This window comes from Equus przewalskii, chromosome 1 (assembly GCF_037783145.1).
Source record: "Equus przewalskii isolate Varuska chromosome 1, EquPr2, whole genome shotgun sequence".
NCBI lineage: Eukaryota > Metazoa > Chordata > Mammalia > Perissodactyla > Equidae > Equus > Equus przewalskii.
This window is the reverse complement of record NC_091831.1, coordinates 132,803,081-132,822,277: the sequence shown is the minus strand read 5'-3', so window position 1 is coordinate 132,822,277 and position 19,197 is coordinate 132,803,081. Positions and strand designations below refer to the sequence as shown.

The window sequence follows — 19,197 nt, the reverse complement described above, 5'->3', positions numbered from 1 at the left end:
TGAGGATTCAATGAGAAACTTTATATATAGGAAGAGTAATCAATAAATGTTACTTAACACAGGAGGGAACAGGAATAAAAATATAGGAGAACTACAATGCATTAAACAAGAGGTTGACTCAAATAAGTTTATTTGTAAGGTTCTAGGTTAGTTGCAGTGAGGTATACAAAAGAAGTATTACTTCCATTTTTAGTGGAAATCCAATCTAACATGGATTAAATTATTTGATTTGACAATGTCAAGTCAGTTAATAAAAGCACTTTACCAGTCATAACATTTCTGTTTACAAAGCCCTGTGTCAGTGAGGATTGTTACTTTTGTAGTTGTAGCTTCTGATTACACCACAATATTATAACAATAAAAATATAATTTTACTCACAACCCCAATGCACTACACATCTGTTTTTCCTCCCCAAGACTGTTTCATTGGATACCTAATTTTTAGTTATAGGACAATGGATACACTAACATCTTCCCCTGCCACAGTAGCCACAATGATTTGTATTTTACAGAAGAGGAAACAGGTTTAGAAATGTCAGATGCAGGGGCAAGGGCAGGAATTTAATCCAGATCATTCCACTACCTTTACTGCCGGCACTGGACCTTTCCTTTGCTCTTTCCTCTCCCCTTTCCCGTTCCTCTCACTTTTTCCTTTCCTCTTTTCCTGTCTTGTCCTGATCCTCCCACCCTTCTGCCCAAGGCTGGATCACACCTTTCTCATTTTAAAATCTTCTGCACATCATATAGTCATAAATATTCGACAAATATTTATTGAGCACTGACCATAACACATACCAAACTGTGCTAGGTGCTGGCAAAACGATGGAGAGCTTACATGAATCACGAATCACACAAATCACATTTACCTTTTTTTTTCGTTCGCTTCTCCCGAGAATCTTAGCTTTTGAGTAAACGCCACAATTCCCACTCCTTTAGCACATGTTTGAGTCTCAACCACAAAACACAGGGCGGCTCTGAGCCACCCAGAAGCGCCTATTCCGCGACCCAGGCCAACTGAACCTAAACTCCAACTCGAAATTTCCGGAAGAGGAATATAGGTCAGAAATGGCATTTCCAGGTTGTTCTTAGAACCAACTTCCGCCCACCCAGCACAAACGTAGAGAGACATCCATACGTGACGTCTTGTCGACATTCACAGAAGGCGTCCTTCGTCTGCTTTATTTTTGTTTACCGTAGGGGCCGAGATTTTTAAAAAGGAGAGTAGGCAGAAAAAAACAACCGGTTGTTATGACAACCAAACATGTCTGGAAAATTCAGCCAATCAGCGTGCGGGAATGCTTCCGGCTTAGCCAATGGGAAGGCGCACTGTACGTAGGGCCGCCCAATGGGGGCGCGAGCGGCGCGGTATTTGAATCCTGGAACAAGGCGACATCGGGAAGAACCCCGGCGGTGCGGGCCCGCAGTGCAGATCCAGCAGTGTGGCTGAGGCTTGTGCCCTCCGGCTCCAGACCTCGTTCCTCCTGGCGCCCGGCCGGCACTCTTGCCTGCCCCGACCCTCATGGCGCTGCTCCGACGCCCGACGGTGAGTGGGCCCGGCGACCCCCTACACCGGCCGGGGGCTGCAGCCCCGCAGCCCCCGCAGACGCCTCTCGCTTCTCCCTCTTCTGCTCAGAGCTTCTTGGTCCCAACCGGCGCCGCTTTCCCCTTCTTCCGGCTGCCTGCTTCCCCCGCGCCCGGGCCCTGCGGCCTGGCCTCTCTGGCTGGCCTCTCTCTGCCAGGGTTCCGCTCTCCCTTACCCGCTCCCGCCCCGGCCCCTCCCTGCCCTCGGGTGGGGGAAGTGCGGGAGTGCGCCTCGGAGGCGGCGTTTGTCAAGGGAGCCTCCGGAGCACGGGGCCCAGTCCTCAGCGAGCGATCCCTGAATGCTCTTTGTTGTTAGAGAGCTGTGCAAATACAGGTTCTTAGGATTTCCTTCCTCTCTTCTCAAACTCCTTGCCAGCAAAGGGATCCGTGGTGGGGCTGCGGAGCAGAAGGACTGGAAGAAATTCCATAGGCAGGCAAGTGTTCTGAATGTTTGATCAGGCCACAGCCGTGGCTGTTTTTCAGATTTTTCGCATTTTGCTTTGCGTGAGTTTCCCATTGATTTCTGCACACGAAGTCTTCCAGGCTAAGTTCACTAATGTATGGGCTTGTCCCTTTAAAAAAATTTCGTTTCTTTACTCAAGTGTAATAGACATTTTGCACATAATTTGAAGCAATATGGCAGACTGAGAGAGAAGGATCCAAATTCGTTTATTTCATCTTTGCAGAAGTCAAAGTGTTAATGGTGTTTTGGACTTTTCTTTTTTTGTGGGCTTGAATTGTACCTGGATCTGCTTTTCCTTTGCTGAAAAAAAGAGGGCCCTGACACACCTGAGGTCCATCCTCCTGGCTGCGGCCTAGTAAAAGCTGCCAATCCTCCCTTCCAGATGGAAGTAAACTTAGTCAGACTACCAGGCTTCAACCCATAAGCGTTAAACTTTCAAATACTTATTAAAATTGGCAATTACTGCTGGAAAAATTGAACAGTGTGTCTTTTGAGAATCTTAGTAAGTTGGATACATTCAGTATTTAATTCCTATCCTTCTGCAGATTTAAGTCAAACTGACAAGCAATATGTCTACTCTATCGCATAACGTTCTTTCATAGTCCAATTCTTTCTATTGAGGGAAGGCTTGAGTTTTTCCCTGCTCCTCTGTCTGTCCTGGTAAGTTCATTCAAACCCCCTGTTGGGAGATTTTTTTTTAGGATTAGGACCCCCAATTCTTGGGGATAGGACATGCTGGTTTTTTTCTCATGAAATGTTTATCACTTCTATAATAAAATTAACTTTTCTGTTGAATTGCTTTTTCTAGCAAGTTTTGTTTCTGAGCACATTCTGTCTAAAGCAGGTTAAGGTCAACTAAGGATTTTTATTCATGCAATTCCAACTTTCTCTGACTTTGAAAGTAAAACTGTTTTACCCACAAAAACTATTTTCTTTCTAAGTATTCTTAGTATAAGAGTCCATGCTATGGCAACCTCATTTTAAAAGGCTGCATCTCTGAAGATATGTCTACAGAAGTACCTCTTATGTCCAGAATGGCATGAGAATCAAAGCTAGTTTAGGTTTTAAAGGTGAATGAGTGATTTGTCTAATTGATAGTGATGTTGTCAATTACAGATAGCATTTTTAGATTTCCTAAAATGTACCTTTTTCCTCTGGCAAATAGATCTCAGCATATCCACCGTTACCTAATAAATTCTAAATTTGGGCATCTGACATTAGCAAAGTATTGTAAATTGTCTCAACTGAATTTGTTTTTTTAGGTGTCCACTGATTTGGAGAATATTGACACAGGAGTTAATTCTAAAGCTAAGAGTCATGTGACTCTCCGGCGGGCAGTTTTAGAAGAAATTGGAAACAGAGTTACAACCAGAGCCCCACAAGTAGCTAAGGTAATAAGCTTGAGGCGTGTACACATGCGCCCTGGGCTGATTCTGTACAGCGTTGAGGGCCTGCTCTGGCTGTCTTACCCTATTCACATTTCTTTTTCTTTGTAGAAAGCTCAGCACACCAAAGTACCTGTTCAACCCACCAAAGCAACCAATGCCACCAAACAATTGAAACCTACTGCTTCTGTGAAACCAGTGCAGATGGAAATATTGGCTCCGAAGGTAGGAAGTTCTGAACTTACAAACATACTTAATGATGTAGGCTGGTTTTGGCTGGACTGCAAGGGTGCCTTTATCATCACGGCAACTTTCGAAGAATATTCGTAGCTGGGGCTCTCCTTTATTTATTTTTTGGGAGAAGACTTGCCCTGAGCTAACATCTGTTGCCAATCTTCCTCTCTCTTTTTTTTTTTTTTTTTTCTCCCCAAAGCCCCAGTACATAGTTGTGTATCCTAGTTGTAAGTCATTCTTGTTTTTCTGTGTGGGATGCCACCACAACATGGTATGATGAGCGGTGTGTAGGTCTGCACCCAGGATCTGAGCTGGCGAACCCTGGGCCACCAAAATGGAGCATGCGAGCTTAACCACTCTGCCATGGGGCTGGCCCCTGGAGCTCTCCTTCAAATGAACATATATGTTTTTTTAGTAATGGTCCCTTAATATGATGTTTTGACCTTGAATAACAAAGTTAGTTACCTTAATACCCAAATAAATGTAGTGATCTCAGAGTGAAATTTGGTAGGTTTTGTTAAAAGAATCCACTATTAGAATGAACTTGCCCATGGAGGCTGTGGAAGCCCTCAGTTCTGAGACTCAAACTCATGTAAGAACAAGGTAATGCCAAAATTCTGTGTGTCGCAGTCTGTGACTGGTTAGCTGAGTTGAAGTTAGAACGCTGATGGACCCATTGCCCTGTTCACTTTCCACCATGTTCAAGTTCATGCATGCTCTCATCCACAGGTTACGTACATTTGTGTAATTAATGAGACAAGCACTGTTGTAGGTGCTGACAATACAAGAGTAACTACTTCACTCTTTCCAGCTCAAAAAAATATGTATATTAGTGTATGTTTGAAATTTTTCAAAGTAAAACATTGGCTATGTTTGAGAAATATATATATTGAGCACTTGCTATACATATCCGATTGTATTAAGGCTGATGGAGACGTTTTCCCTTGAGGAGACTTATCCAGAAGGGGCATATGTACCTACAAATTAAATTAGTGATCCTAGGGAATGACGCTGGGCCATGGATGACCGAATGTCAAATGACTGCCGTAGATGGAAGGGCCATCCTACAGAAAGTGCATCTAAAGGAGGGCGAGAACACCGCGGGAAACTTCACGGAATAAGCGTGATTTGTAAGGACAGGGAGAAGCTGATAGAAAAGAGCACCTTTTTAGAGAACGAAGCAGCAATAGGAATCAGGGCACCAAAGTGGAAATAGGCCTATAATCACGTCCTTTGGGCAAGGAGTCAGCAAGTCTAAATTGATCAGAAGATTCATGTGAGGAAGCAGAAGTTTCAAGGTGGGAAGAAGGTTGTGGTTGGATTTGAAGGCCTTGGAATTTGGATTTTGTCTCGTTGGGCAGTGAGGAACCTCTGAAAAGTTTTGAGGAGGCGAGAAGTGATCAAGTGTAGGGTGGCCATGGAAGGGACGTAAATTAGGAGGATTGCAATTGTCCGAGCAAGAGCTGATGAGGGGCTTCAACCAGCCCAGATCTCCCCTAAGTGTTCACACATAGACCACATCAAATGTGTTAGCATGTGCCCAAACTCCCTTCAGGGACGGCATCCTGCATTTAGGAGGAACTCTTTGAATGTGTTGCTTGGAGTGAAGGAGTGAGACCCTTAAGCATTTGACTATTTAAGACCCCCTTTATGGAATAAATTAATAAAAAACAGGAAAGTGAGGAGAGGGGGTAGCTTTGGGGGGAAGGTGTCTCGTTTGGCTTTAGATTTGTTGAGATAATGGACATCCACCTGGAAATGCAGCTGGAAATGTGCCAGCAACACCTGAAGGACAGGAACAGACTTGTGAGCCTTCTACTTAGAGGCAATGGTTGCAAGCATGTTGCTGTTAATAAGACAGGAAAAAAAGGTTCAAGAACTAAAGGTCAGAACAGATAGTCAAGGTGAACCTTCTGTTAATAGGCCTTTCCTGGGAGGTTTCTAGTGACCTCCTAAATGCCAAACCCAAAGCAGCTTTTTAGACCTTGACCTCTTGACCTTTATGCAGCATTTCCTAAGGGTGACTGAATGTGGTTCCTCCCACGTTTCAGAAGGGCGATTTAGCAATATACTACAAATGGTTTTTCTCCGTATCCACTATGTCTGTTTTTAAAATTTATCCTAAGAACATGATCAGAGAGACAGACGAAGACTTTTAAATAATGTTAAATGAAAATCTCTTATATAATGGAGAAATATTCTATAATACAAGATCAATTAAATCCATTTAATGAAGAACTATGAAACCACGAATAGCATGTTTTAGTAGAATATTTAAAGATATCAAAATGCACATTATATTAGTGAAAAAATCAGATTATAACACAATATAATGCAGTGCAACCCTGGATTTGCTTTTTTTTAAAAGATTTTATTTTTCCTTTTTCACCCCAAAGCCCCCCCCCAGTACATAGTTGTATAGTCTTAGTTGTAGGTCCTTATAGTTGTGGCATGTGGGACACCGCCTCAGCGTGGGCTGATGAGCGGCACCATGTCCGCGCCCAGGATCCGAACCGGCAAAACCCTGGGCAGCCGAAGCAGAGCACACGAACTTAACCACTTGGCCACGGAGTCAGCCCCCCAGAGTTGCTTTTTAATAGTGTTCATTTATATTCAAAATACTGATGTAGTTATTTTTGAACATTATGTTGAGCTTAAAATTGACTTTTATTTTCTTCCTTAAAGTTTTCAGACTTTTCGCCATAGGTACATATTACTTTTCAAATCAGAGAAGAAGGAAAAAAGGCAAATTAAAAAAAAAAAAAGCAGGGGGTGACCCGATGGCCGAGTGGTTGAGTTCATGCGCCTGCTTGGGTGGCCCAGGGTTTCACTGGTTCGGATGCTGGGTGCGGACATGGCACCGCTCGTCAGGCCATGCTGAGGCGGCGTGCCACATAGCACAACCAAAGGCACTCACAACTAGAGTGTACAACTATGTACTGGGGGGCTTTGGGGAGAAGAAAAAGGCAAATAAAGAAGATTGGCAACAGTTGTTAGCTCAGGTGCCAATCTTTAAAAAAAAAAAAAAAAGGAGAAAAGCAAAGAACCAAAAAATGTTATGAACAAAACAAAGGAGAAATTTCCTCCTGTGACCTCCACAACTCCACTCTTTCTGAGTTCCCTTTACTCCACGTCTCCTCGGCTGACTCCTTTTTCTCTAGCTCCCTGGCAAAATGGAGGCCACTGCGTTTCAGATAAAGAATTATGGACCTGTGGCTCAGTTCATATAAAAATCACTTCTGTGGTTGAAAAGTGCTTCTCGTTTTAGAAGACATCAAGCATTAATGAACAATAATTGTTTCCAATTCAAACACACTTTCCTCTGGGCAACTGAGTACAGAAGAGACTGTTAAGTCTGTAATTTACGGGGAGCCCCTCGCCTGGCCTGTCTCTGGTCAGCCGTCTGGCCTTTGCTTTGTCGCCATCCTCTCTATCTGCAGTCATTGCTGCCCGTTTAAGCCCTTCCCCGAGGTGAGGAAATGCCAGTTGAGCACAGGGTTTCTGGCAGCAGGAAGCCCTGGAAAGCTTCTAACATAAGCCATGTGTTCATGAAAGCAGAAGCCCCGGACTTCTAACCGAATTCGTACCAGCCTCCCTGAAAAACTGGAGAGCAGGGTCTTCCTTTATAGCAGACGGAGCAACTGAATCGCAGAGGGCCCTCCTGAGGCCTGGAGGGGGCCCTGCAAGAGGGGTTTGCCGCAGCTTAGCATCCTGCAGTAACTGGAGGAACCTGTGTTTTTTGCTGACTAATGAGGTTTGGCAAACGCAGAGCAGCTTGAAAGGAAGGAGAAGGCTCTTCTAGCCCCTTGGTTGATGGACACTGGGGAGACCAGTTGAATGAAGCCCCTTCTCTGTCCCTGGGTAGCTCCCCATCCAGTCGGGGATGGAAGGAGTGAAAACATGAGTTACAATCCCCGTTGCCGGAGGTGCGGCAAGCTTAGGAGCTGTCCTGGGTCACAGCCGGAAATTCGAATGACCTTTTAGAATTTACAGATTTGATGTAAACACTAAATTCAGTGATAGTCATTGTTCAAGTGTAAAGATGTTTTATAGCCTAACTTCCCCTGATACAAAAACTATCCATAAAAAAGAACTAAGCACAACTGTTCACATTAAAAAAAAGAATGCCTTTTATTTTCAATTACACAAGAAACACAGGCTTAAGAAAACAAAACAATGCAGAAATCCATAAAGTACATAGAATAAAAGGTCAGTTCATTTTTACTACTCTCCCTACCCCGCAAATGCCATTCCGTTGCGTTCTCTGAAGCCCGTCAGTGACTGATTTTCCCTTCCTCTCATCGCGTGTGCCTTTGTGTGCACGAGGACACGCTCACTGCCACAAATCCTGAACTGGCTGATCAGAATGGGCAGTTTTTCTTGGAGTCCTTCCTTGCTGCGCTTAATTGACATTATCTATCATAAATTTGGTAAATAGAGGAACTCTGTGCTTTACCACAGCTTGTGTAAATACCTATATATTTGCATGTTAATCTCCATCTGTTCCCTCAACACACCCAGCTCAGTGACTATCAGTCCTGGGAAAACTTCAGCAGCCTTTGCTCAACTCCACCTGGCTCCTTGCCAAACAGGATGTTTCGAGTTCAGCAAAATCTCACATCTTTATTGTTTCATCTGATAAGAATTTTCACTTGTCTCTGACAACCCACAGATGTCATTCGTTAATCTAATTTGAAGGTTTTTATTCTCAGACCACTCTTGTCATTCAAAAGTTTGTGACGTTAACTAGCCAATACTTTTTTGTTTTGTTTTGTTTTTTTGAGGAAGATCAGCCTTGAGCTAACTGCTGCCAGTCCTCCTCTTTTTGCTGAGGAAGACTGGCCCTGAGCTAACATCCATGCCCATCTTCCTCTACTTTATATGTGGGACACCTGCCACAGCATGGCTTTTGCCAAGTCGTGCCATGTCTGCACCCGGGATCAGAACCGGCGAACCCCGGGCTGTCAAAGCGGAATGTGAAAATTTAACCGCTGCACCATCGGGCTGACCCTGCCAATACGGTTTTTAACTTTGCTTGGCGCAGGTGCTGGACCGAGGACTGCACAGTTGGCCCACGGGGCTCAGGCTACTGCCTGCAGAATGAGTGGGATCTTAGAGAAGGTTTGAGCATAATTAAATCATGCTGGAGTCCAAAAGGACTGCTTTCAAGCAATTCTAAATTAAGGGCCGCAACAATCTCATCCTGGTGGCTTTTGGATATGGCTAAAGTCAGGTGACCTTCTGAGTAGACCCAGGTAAACATTGCAGGCTGCTGAGGCAGCATGTGGGGTACGGGGCGATAACCTCTGCCTCCTTAAACCAGGCTTCCTGGTACTGCCTGCCCTTCCTGGCGAGAGTGATGATGCTCATCCCTGGAAAAGGTAACCTTACACTGAAGCGACATGTGCTTATTAAAGTGCACATCTGATTCTAGTCACTCTTGGTCAATTCCTTGAGTGTGTTCACTTACCTTTGGATAAAATCTAAACTCTTTAGCCAGGCTCTTGCTCACCTTTCCAGCTCATCATCTTCTTCTTTTTTTTTTTTTTTGGTGAGGAAGATTGGCCCTGAGCTAACATCTGTTGCCAATCTTCCACTATTTTGTATGTGGGACCCTGCCACAGCATGGCTCAAGGAGGGGGTGTGTTGGTCTACACCTGGGATCTGAATCCTCTAACCCCAGCCTGTGAAGCTGATAATGCCAACTTGACCACTAGGCTGCCACCGGGCCAGCCCCTCCAGCCCATCTTCTCACACCTCATGTGCCACCTCCCACCATCCCAAATCAAAGTGCAGTTCGCAGACTTGCCTTTACTTCTTGGCTCCCCCTGGGACTTCGTACTTGCTTACCTTTTGCTCACTCATTTTCCCTGAGGTCCTACCCTCCCTGGTACCCTTGTCTAGGTTCCCCCCGGTACCTCGAGTAGCTCTTCTTGTTCTTTCTAGTCCCTGGAGGTCCTTAAATTCTCGCATAAATGGTATGCCCATCTGCATACCCCTTGCTCACCCGGCTCTTCCTCAGTTAAGACCTTTGCTTAAGCGGGAGGGACATGTTCTGAAATGCTATATATATTTTGTTATTGTTATTGTTTTATCGTTCTCTAAGACTGGAAACTATAATCACTGAACGTTAATGTAAATTAAAGTTGTCTGTTTATTATTCAGTCGTCTCTTTCTTTCTATATTTTATTACTTTAATATATATTCTTTATAGCCTAGCAGCCCCGTTAGGTTTTACTTTCAGAAGTATCTCTTACTCTTTTCAAAAGTAATGGTTTATTTATGCTTCATTATTAAACACTTGTTTTAACTTACTTTATAAATGTTTCATTTGCGTGATTTTTATAAATAATCGCCCAGTCAGCATAAGAAAATAAAACACTGGGTGTGAACTGGCTCAGTGTTTCCTTCCTCCTCCTCTTTTATTCATAGGCTGGGATGTGCCTTTGTGCTTTGTAGTTGCCAAACAATTTCTCGATTTAGAATAAATTAGTTGATGAAAAAAACATTACACTTGCAGAAGAGGCTGCTGCTAAAGTGAGCTGTCAGCTCTGGCGTCTAAGTTTCTTTTGCTCTGTAAGTATTTATGAGCACCTGCTGTGTCAGGGGTGATACAGGTGTGTGAGATGCCTCAGTGGACAAAGCCAACTTAAATAAAGGTAAGCTTATAGAGCTCTCATTCTAGCAGAGGTCACAGAGAGTAACGCACATCGTGCCTAAGTAAACTCCATAATCTATTAGAAGATTATGGTTCTACGGGGAAAAACACAGTAAGAGAGGTGAAATGTATGCGTAGGGGAACAGGAGCAGGTGGTGGTGTTAAATAGGAGTCAGGGTAGACCTCCCTGAGAAGGTGACATGTGAGCAAAACGTGAAGACGGTGAGGGAATTACCCACGAGATTCAGGGACAAGAGCATTCTGGGAAGAGGGAGCCGGCTTGCAGTGAGGGAGGCCCAGCCGGGAGGCTGGAGTGAAGCAAGCCACGGGGAGAGAAGCGGGAGTGGGATCAGGAGGGGAAGGGAGGGCCAGATCACGCAGGGCCCAGAGGCCCCTCTGACAACTTAGGTTCTCACTTGGAGTGAAAATAGAGAGGTTTAAACAGAGGAGTGTATCTCTGAAACCTTCATCTACTGCATCTTGAATTATTCACCTGACTCTGGAATTTATTTGTTTTAGCTTTAACATATTTCAAAAATGCCCATGATACTTTTAAACTGGTTGGCTCTGCACGTATCTGTGGCTAAGCCTCCTCCTAAGGTGCTAATAGCCGTGTTTTCATTTGTCGACGTAGGCTCCTTCTCCCACACCCGAGGATGTCTCCATGAAGGAGGAGAACCTCTGCCAAGCTTTCTCTGATGCCCTGCTCTGCAAAGTCGAGGATATTGATAATGAAGATTGGGAGAACCCTCAGCTCTGCAGCGACTACGTTAAGGATATCTACCAGTACCTAAGGCAGCTGGAGGCGAGTGGGCCTTTGTGGTTTGGTTGTACAAGCAATACAGAATTGACCACACAGCTGGGAAGGAAACGAGGTCAGCTTGTTAAACTTTTAATTCCACCGACAGGTTCTGCAATCCATAAATCCACATTTCTTAGATGGAAGAGATATAAACGGACGTATGCGTGCCATCCTGGTGGACTGGCTGGTACAAGTCCACTCAAAGTTTAGGCTGCTGCAGGAAACCCTGTACATGTGCATCGCCATTATGGATCGGTTTTTACAGGTGAGTGCGGCTGCCGGGACTTTGTACCGGTGGCTCACTGAACATCGCGTTTATGCAGTGCCAAGCCGTGGTCCCTCTGAAGAAAAGACTAAAAGGCAGTTTCTGAGAAGCCAAAGAGCTTCAGGTGCTAGAAACGGAAGGCGTCCAAGTGTCGAATCTCTGATGATGCTGACCATGCTGACCGTTGCTGGACATTTCTGTTAGGTCAGCCCGCTGAAAATGCTCAGGGGAAATACTGCATTGCCACAATCTGTCATCAAAGGAAATATAGGACGTCAGTGTGAAGCCTGTGGTGCCTTGGATTCTGGTTTTCCAGGCCCACTTGTGCAATTTCCGTAGTTCAGCACTCTTTGGTATTGTTTTCTCATGTGAAAAATGAGGAGTTTGGTTAGAGAACTTCACGGTTTCCAGCCAGCTGTGGCAGTGAATCTCTGTAGACGAGGGAGGAGGCAGAATATTTTAAAAAGGAGCCAGGGGTATGTGTGGGGAGTGTACTGAGGTTGCGAGGTCTCAAAAAAGTAAAGAGGAATGTAAGAAACTATGCTGAGATGCAGAGGTGATCATCAAAATATTTATCAGCTGCTAATGCAAAAACACGGACCAGTGAGAAGAAATGCCAGACATAAACCACTAGTGTGTTATCTACCAAAAGGTCACCCTGTGGATGAGGATTTGTTTATTTAAAGTCAACATTTATGATAGAGGTTTAGGTCACGTACAAATTCTGCCCGAGCAATACAGTAATAACTGTGTTTATAATAATGACCCCAAGATACTGCAAAATCCTAAGTAATCATAGACTCAGTGGTTCTCCTTATACAGTCCTCTCGGGTAGGAAAGCACAGTTATATTTAGATTCTCAATAATGAAAATTATTGAAGCAAGAAAAGCAAAGTTTCAGTTTGAAAAAAAAAGGGAACACTTATACCCTAGACTGAGTCATTTTCCCTGACTCTGAAGCGTCTTTGAAAGATTCTTCAGGCTGAATAACGAGTGTACTTTGGTGAGGATGAAGGAAACGTCTGAGACACCCCCTTCCTCGTCCCTGGGCATCCATGGAATTCCTGCTGTTTTGTTTGGCCTCGTCTTGATTCAGACCATGTTGATGGCGTGTGGGGGCCGCCCCAGACCCTCAAGCTGGGATGATGTGGGGGGAGCAGCGACTAGGAGATGGTCGCCAGATGTAACTCTTCCCTGCTCAGCAGTCGAGTGATCTTGGACTGGTGTCTGAATCTCTTCTCAGGCCATCTATGTGTAAGTGGGGAAAAAATAGCGTATTGCCGAGGATTTTTGTGAGGATTCAATGAGATGGTTGTTAGAATCTTAGCACCGTGCCTGGCACACAGTGGGTCCTCAGTAACCGACAGCTGCTATGAGCAGTGGTGGTACCTGCTATTACCATTCAGGTTTCTTGTGCCCTTAAGAGGAGTACGAGCAGAGATGACGAGCACTTCTCCAGAACTTGGTTCCCTGTCACTTTCTTCTACCCAGAACCCCAGTCCTCTTGTTAGATGTGACTTCTGACACATTCCTCTTCAATTAGGTTCAGCCAGTCTCTCGGAAGAAGCTTCAACTGGTTGGGATTACGGCTCTGCTTTTGGCTTCCAAGTATGAGGAGATGTTTTCTCCAAATATTGAAGACTTCGTTTACATCACAGACAATGCTTATACCAGTTCCCAAATCCGAGAAATGGAAACTCTAATTTTGAAAGAACTGAAATTTGAGTTGGGTCGACCTCTGCCACTACATTTCTTAAGGCGGGCCTCGAAAGCCGGGGAGGTGAGTGCCTCTGGGTCTGGGGCAGACTTTATTTTGCTGCTTCTCTCATCCTAGAAACATTGATCCAATTACAGGAAAGCTTATGAATTTATAGGAAGCCTCTTTTAGATAAGTCCTAATGCTTGTCTCATCCGTTCTTCAGAGAAAAGACCTCCCGTTCTGTGTTTGTCATATTGTGGAATAGAGCTGGCTGTTCCTGGGAGGGAAAAGTGACTTAAGTGGATTTGCGTTCCTAGGCCTTCACCCAGAATTTTGCAGGAGAGGAGTAACAGCTGTGCTTTTTACTGTCCTTGGCTGTTCTTTCATAGGTGGATGTTGCACAGCACACTCTAGCCAAATATTTGATGGAGCTGACTCTCATTGACTACGACATGGTGCATTACCACCCTTCTAAGGTGGCAGCGGCTGCTTCCTGCCTGTCCCAGAAGGTTCTAGGCCAAGGAAAATGGGTGAGTGTTGCATTTAAGAAGAAATTAGTTTGGTTATATTTTAGGCTTTCTTGACATGAAAGGCCTTAGCATTTTCACAACACTATCCTTGAAGCAATTGTTAAAAGTCCAAAGGCCTAGAAGAAAGCTGCTTGGAAAGACTCAGTTGGAGTCTGAGGGACTACACCGTGGTACCCAAGTGTATTGTAGAGTTATAAAGAATGAGGAAGGCCAGTGAGAACTGATAGGCTAAGATTTCTGGGATATTTTGTTAAGTGAAACAAGCAAGTTGTCAAGCACACAAGACAAAGCAAGGCCAAGGCCTGACTGATGTAGCCGGTAAAGACAGAATGAGCCACTTGTACGTTCATACAAAGAGCCGAAGATGCCAGCTCCCTGGGTGCTCGACTCACACTGAAAAGGACAATGCCGAGACAAAAGGGGCCGGATGACTGCAAGGCGAGTCATGGGATACCCTGCTGTAGATGAGCTGATTGTAGACTGCCGCTAAGCGGCTTTATAGTCTGTAGCTGTCCGCTGAGAGCAGCAGAGCGGCAGCCTCACCAGAACCCAGGAGGGAATAAGAAATGGCCTCCTGACAGCCTCCCAGGGGAGAGAGGGAGGCGAGCGGGAGATGGCTTGGAGGCAGCTCCTCCCAAGCTTGCCACCCCCTCCTGCTCCAGGAGGATCACAAGGCCTTTTGCCAAGACAGGTCAGCCGTGGCTCAAGCCTTTGTCAGCTGGTCTATGTGGATCCGTGCAAGATTGCCAGGGCACCGTGGCGGAGTTGTGCCTCCACACGAGAGTGTACAGTTTACATTTTATGTAAGAAAGAAGGGAGATGAGAGAGAGTATATGTATATGTGTTTATGTATTTGCTAATTTCTAAAAAAATACAGGAAGAATAGACCAGAAACTAATGAAAATGGAGATCTATGGGGCTGAGTGGGATCAGAGTAGAAGGTGAAGGATGGGAGCAGGACTTCTGGTTGTAACTTTTTATTAACCTGTATACAATATAAGGTGACTTTTGAACAATATGAATATTTTATGCACATCCTAAAGTGGAATTAAACAAACAAACAATGTCACTGTATATCAAATTGGTAAAGACCACAGATGGAAGAATTAATTGAAATAACTTTTGAACACAGCATTCTGACTGTGCATCTTTAGTGGGGTGTGAAGTTAGACAAAACAAAGGACCAACAAAGGAAACACACTTAAAGTTTACTTAGGAGGTTGATTGTTAATAGTAATCTGTTATTGTAATTCTGAAACTACTCATGTATACTGTAGGATAAAGCAAATAAACATTCATGTTACTAAGGATTAAAATTTTCACTGTAAGAAGAAAGATAAAATATTGTTAACAATTGAAAACAAAAGGGAAAATCCAGTAGTATTAAATCTGTTTTGAAAACATTAGTAAATTCATAATAAAAGGGCCCAGAAACAATGATAACCCGGTAGCAATGGATATACCTAGGGCCCACGTCTTGGATACTGAATACCATTACCCACTAGGAACTAGTTCTCTTTTGAGAAATAGCTGATTTCAGGGCCGTGGCATGGGCACTATAAGGTGAGCCTGGATCAGTTTGTAGCAGATAACAAGCAAATTCTCAAAGATCAGTGGGTCACATCAAAAGGACATAGGAACTGACTTGAGAGCTCTTACTGACTAAATTTGAGCATTACGAAGAATAGTGGCAGTAATAGATTATAACACATTAAAAAACATCCATGAGTCCTTAATGATACAAAAGAAAGAAAGGGAAAAGACAAGAAAGGAATGAAAGACTTTTTTTCCCTTTTTTTAATCAGTTAGAATGCTAGCTAATTGAAGTAGAAAAAATTGTAGAGTTAGAAATCCACCAATTTTTAATCCCCAATCTAATAATTGATTCAAGCGAGGATCATCAATTGATGTTTATATCATTAGGTGACATAATTTTGGGGAACAAGATTCCCATGGTCTCAAAATATCCGCACACACAAACAGTAATTCTGAAGAAAAACTGTGCTTTTGTGGAGACATCTGGCCCTTAGCACCTTGACCCGGTGATCAAGCTCGACGTCGCCAGTGGTGGGATCCCCTGATTTGACCTGCCTCCTGGTGCAGGAGGAAGAATACAGTATCACCTGCACAGGATTTGTGGCCAAGACATTTAACACAAATCCAATCATCAGGAGACACTCAGACAAATCCACAGTATGGGGCATTCCAAAAGTGACTGGCGTGAATCCTTCAAAAAAGTCACTGTCATTTAAAGCTAAGAAAATGGGAGTTGTTTTAAATTAAAAAAGACTAAAGACACAACAACCAAATGTACTGCATGTACCTTGATTGGACCCTGGACCTAAAGAAAAATCTATAAAAGATATTTTTGGAACAATTGGAGAAATTTGAGTATTGACTATACATTAGGTGATATTATGGAATTGTTGATAATGTTTCTTATGTGATAATGGTATTTTGTGGCTATGTAGGAAAATACTTTTTAGGTGTTTAGGTATCTAAACGCTTCTGAAACATTTAGAAGTGATGTGTCAATGTGTCATGAAGATATATATATTCACACACAATTTTTCCTGAACCATTTGCAAGTGTGTTGCAGACACCATGAGAGAGAGAAAGTGGCAAAATGTTAATAATTGATGAATCTACACAAAGGATATCCAGATGTTCATTATATTATTCTTTGAATTTTTCTGTAGATTTGAAATTTTTTAAATAAATAGCTTGAGGCCAAAAAGCCACTGGTACGTGAATGGTACATGGTCCTGGTACCAATGCTCATTTTAGCCAAATTACTTCACTCTTAGACACGCTTCCTTGGGCTCTAAAGCAATTAACTATAGGTCTCCCTGTTTTCTGGGAACTGATTTCAAGTTACCAGTAGTTGTGTGTTATTTCAGGATTCACTCCTGCTTAGTTCTTTCTTTCTTTGAACGATTTTAGGATTAAGATTAAATTGTGGTTTGTTTTCCCATCATATTGTGCATGTGAAAGAGATGTATCTTTGCTTTTAGAATGTTATCACAGAACTGAAATAAAGTCAGGGTATGTGTCTTCATGCACAATAAGCCTTATTATCAGTCAGCAACTGTCCTTTTGCTTGACTTTGGTCTCCGGGCGGCTGGGTCACAGGCTGGCGTGGCGGCTGCGCCGCGTGCTCTCTTCTTCAGGGCTTAGCTGTGTAGGGCCCAACGAGGGAGTCTGGGGTGGTCTTAGTGCTTCTGGACTGGTAGATTAGATAGCTGCCTATGGCCCAGTTTCTTTCTTAATTCTGAACCTCTTTCCCTGGCTGACGATACTGATACCGGGGTTCTCGAGCTCTCCCCCAGCCACTGACTGGCAGGGCTTTGATCGGGGGACATGTGACAGGTGCTGGGCCAGGTCTCTGCTCTTACCGTAGAGGGAGCATTCTTTTGTTGGGTTTTGTTTTCACTCTGTCCTCCTTCCATCCCCTTTCAGTGTAGCGATAGAGGTACGCGTGGGAGCTTTATTAATTGTGGAACCCCACTTCCCTGCACAACTGTCTTTAAAAGATAATCACATGGGACCTTTGACACTTGCTTTAGCTGGGAGCTGAAGTCCTGCTCAGAGCCACATCGTCCTGCTTTTACTGGCTGCTTTGCTGTACATGGTGGTGGTTAGGGCTGTGACTGAATGTTCTCCTGTAGCTTTTCCTTAAGTAGTGCCAGCATGTATAAGATGTGCTCTTCCAGAGAAGTGGAGGTTCATCTTGCCCCTTTCCTTTGTATTTGTTCCAGAACTTAAAGCAGCAGTATTACACTGGATACACAGAAAATGAAGTGTTGGAAGTCATGCAGCACATGGCCAAAAATGTAGTGAAAGTAAATGGAAACTTAACGAAATTCATCGTGAGTACTCATTCCTAAGCTGTGGAAGGCATTGGATGACAAGTTTTGTGTATGAGAGTATGTGCACGTATGTATGCGTGTTTGTTTTCACGTGAATAGATTTTTGGTATATGTGAGAGTCTGTCTTAGCACAGACTCTTTCTATTTTTCTAGTGCAGCAGGGGATGGAGCATACTGATACACCCTGAGAGCAGACTTTCTTTAAAACAAGGTAGATAGGCTATGTCCAGGCCCTGGGTAGCAGCCAGGCAGCTGCGCACTGTCTTTATCCACTTGTGTCCCAGCATCCTCAGTAGGGCACTCGGCAAGCAGGAAGGTCTGGTCAACATGAGGTCTGGGACAGCAAGGGCCCACCTCCCATGGCCCTGTGGAAGCCTTGGGTATTCTGGTGATATTTCTCAGGGTCTTTGTCCAGAATCTTTAGGGACACTGACTGGAAGGCACCTGAATAGCAAGCATGGTGGAGAAGGAGGGGCAAGCAGCCCAATCGGGAAGTGTCCTGGGGGCCTGATGTCTGGCTCTGTGCGGGCCTCCTGAGAGGAGGAGCCAGAGGAGATCGGGTGCTGTCCTGCACTTGGGTGATGCCAAATATCAGAGCTGACCAGGGGTCTGGGACAAAGGGCAAGGTGTCTGTACCAAGTACCCTTCACCCTGCTCTGCCTCCTTCCGTAGGGTTTCAGCGTGATTTAGCACACTGTGGAAGCATAATGGGTTTCCAGTCCTGAGGGTATCATCTGGGATCTGCCAAGCACTGGTTGCCACGCACTTTTATTGCCAGTATTGCTGCCGTTCCTGGCAAAGCTGTCATGTCCTGATGGCACTTACATATAATAAGCAGCTCCCATCTCCCTCCCCTCTGGTGCCTGATGAGAGAAAGCCTGCTCCTTGGACCTTGAAATAATTTGTTCCCTCCTCACCTATGCTACCAGCTGGGCTCTGTCCATTACTAGGCGTGGAAGGAAATCGCCATGCACAACACATGACCTCAGAGCACTGGCTGGCTTCAGTGATCCAGCAGCATCCTACCGTCTGGAGATTGTGGGTCTGGCCCTTTCATACTTGTCAGTGAGCCCAGGAACAAGGCGTGGGTGGGGGGTGGCTGATGTGTGCTTAATCTGAGATGACTTCTGCAGGCCGTCAAGAGCAAGTATGCAAGCAGCAAACTCCTGAAGATCAGCACCATTCCTCAGCTCAACTCAAAAGCCGTCCAGGAGCTGGCCTCACCTCTGCTGGGCCGGTCCTAGGCTGCCATGGCCTCTGCGGGACAGCTTCCTCCGTCTGTGCGGATCTGGAACACTTGACTTTGTAGATAGCCCTCTGCTCTATTCCGTGGAACCTTTTCTCCAATCTCTTTTCTAAATAGATAGTGAGGAAAAATAAAGCTCTTGATTTTTCTTAAGGTATCCTGTGTGTATTTATTTGTGTGGTCTACACTGAAGACGTCAGGAGAAGCTTGCTTTGACTAATTTCTTTTTGAGCTTTTACGAATAGCACATAAATCATTGCCGTTATGGCTCTGGGAAAGCCCTCCCTGCTATTTTGTCAAATGGAAAAAACTAGAACTTGGCTTCAGTGAATGCTAACCCATTCCTAAACTTCTTGAATATAAAAAGATTGATTGATGATGAAAATTTAAAATAGGAGGATAGGGGCCAGCCCCATGGCCGAGTGGTCAAGTTGGCACGCTCCACTTCAGCGGCCCAGGGTTTCG

The 19,197-nt window shown here is 44.4% G+C and overlaps 1 protein-coding gene across 2 annotated transcripts; it reads left to right on the top strand.

Annotated features, from left to right (window-relative positions):
- Positions 1–833: 833 nt before the first annotated feature.
- CCNB2 (cyclin B2) lies at positions 834–18,889 on the top strand. Of its 2 annotated transcripts, none has more exons than XM_008526763.2 (9): positions 834–1,543; positions 3,307–3,435; positions 3,541–3,654; positions 10,956–11,126; positions 11,230–11,388; positions 12,932–13,168; positions 13,477–13,617; positions 17,376–17,486; positions 18,620–18,889. In XM_008526763.2, the coding sequence occupies exons 1-9, from the start codon at positions 1,520–1,522 to the stop codon at positions 18,728–18,730; spliced, it is 1,197 nt and encodes a 398-aa protein (XP_008524985.2). In that variant the 5' UTR covers positions 834–1,519; the 3' UTR covers positions 18,731–18,889. The 2 variants fall into 2 exon arrangements, with proteins under 2 accessions (XP_008524985.2, XP_070434971.1); XM_070578870.1 differs by having other exon boundaries at positions 1,363–1,543; positions 10,956–11,120; positions 11,224–11,388.
- Positions 18,890–19,197: the final 308 nt, after the last annotated feature.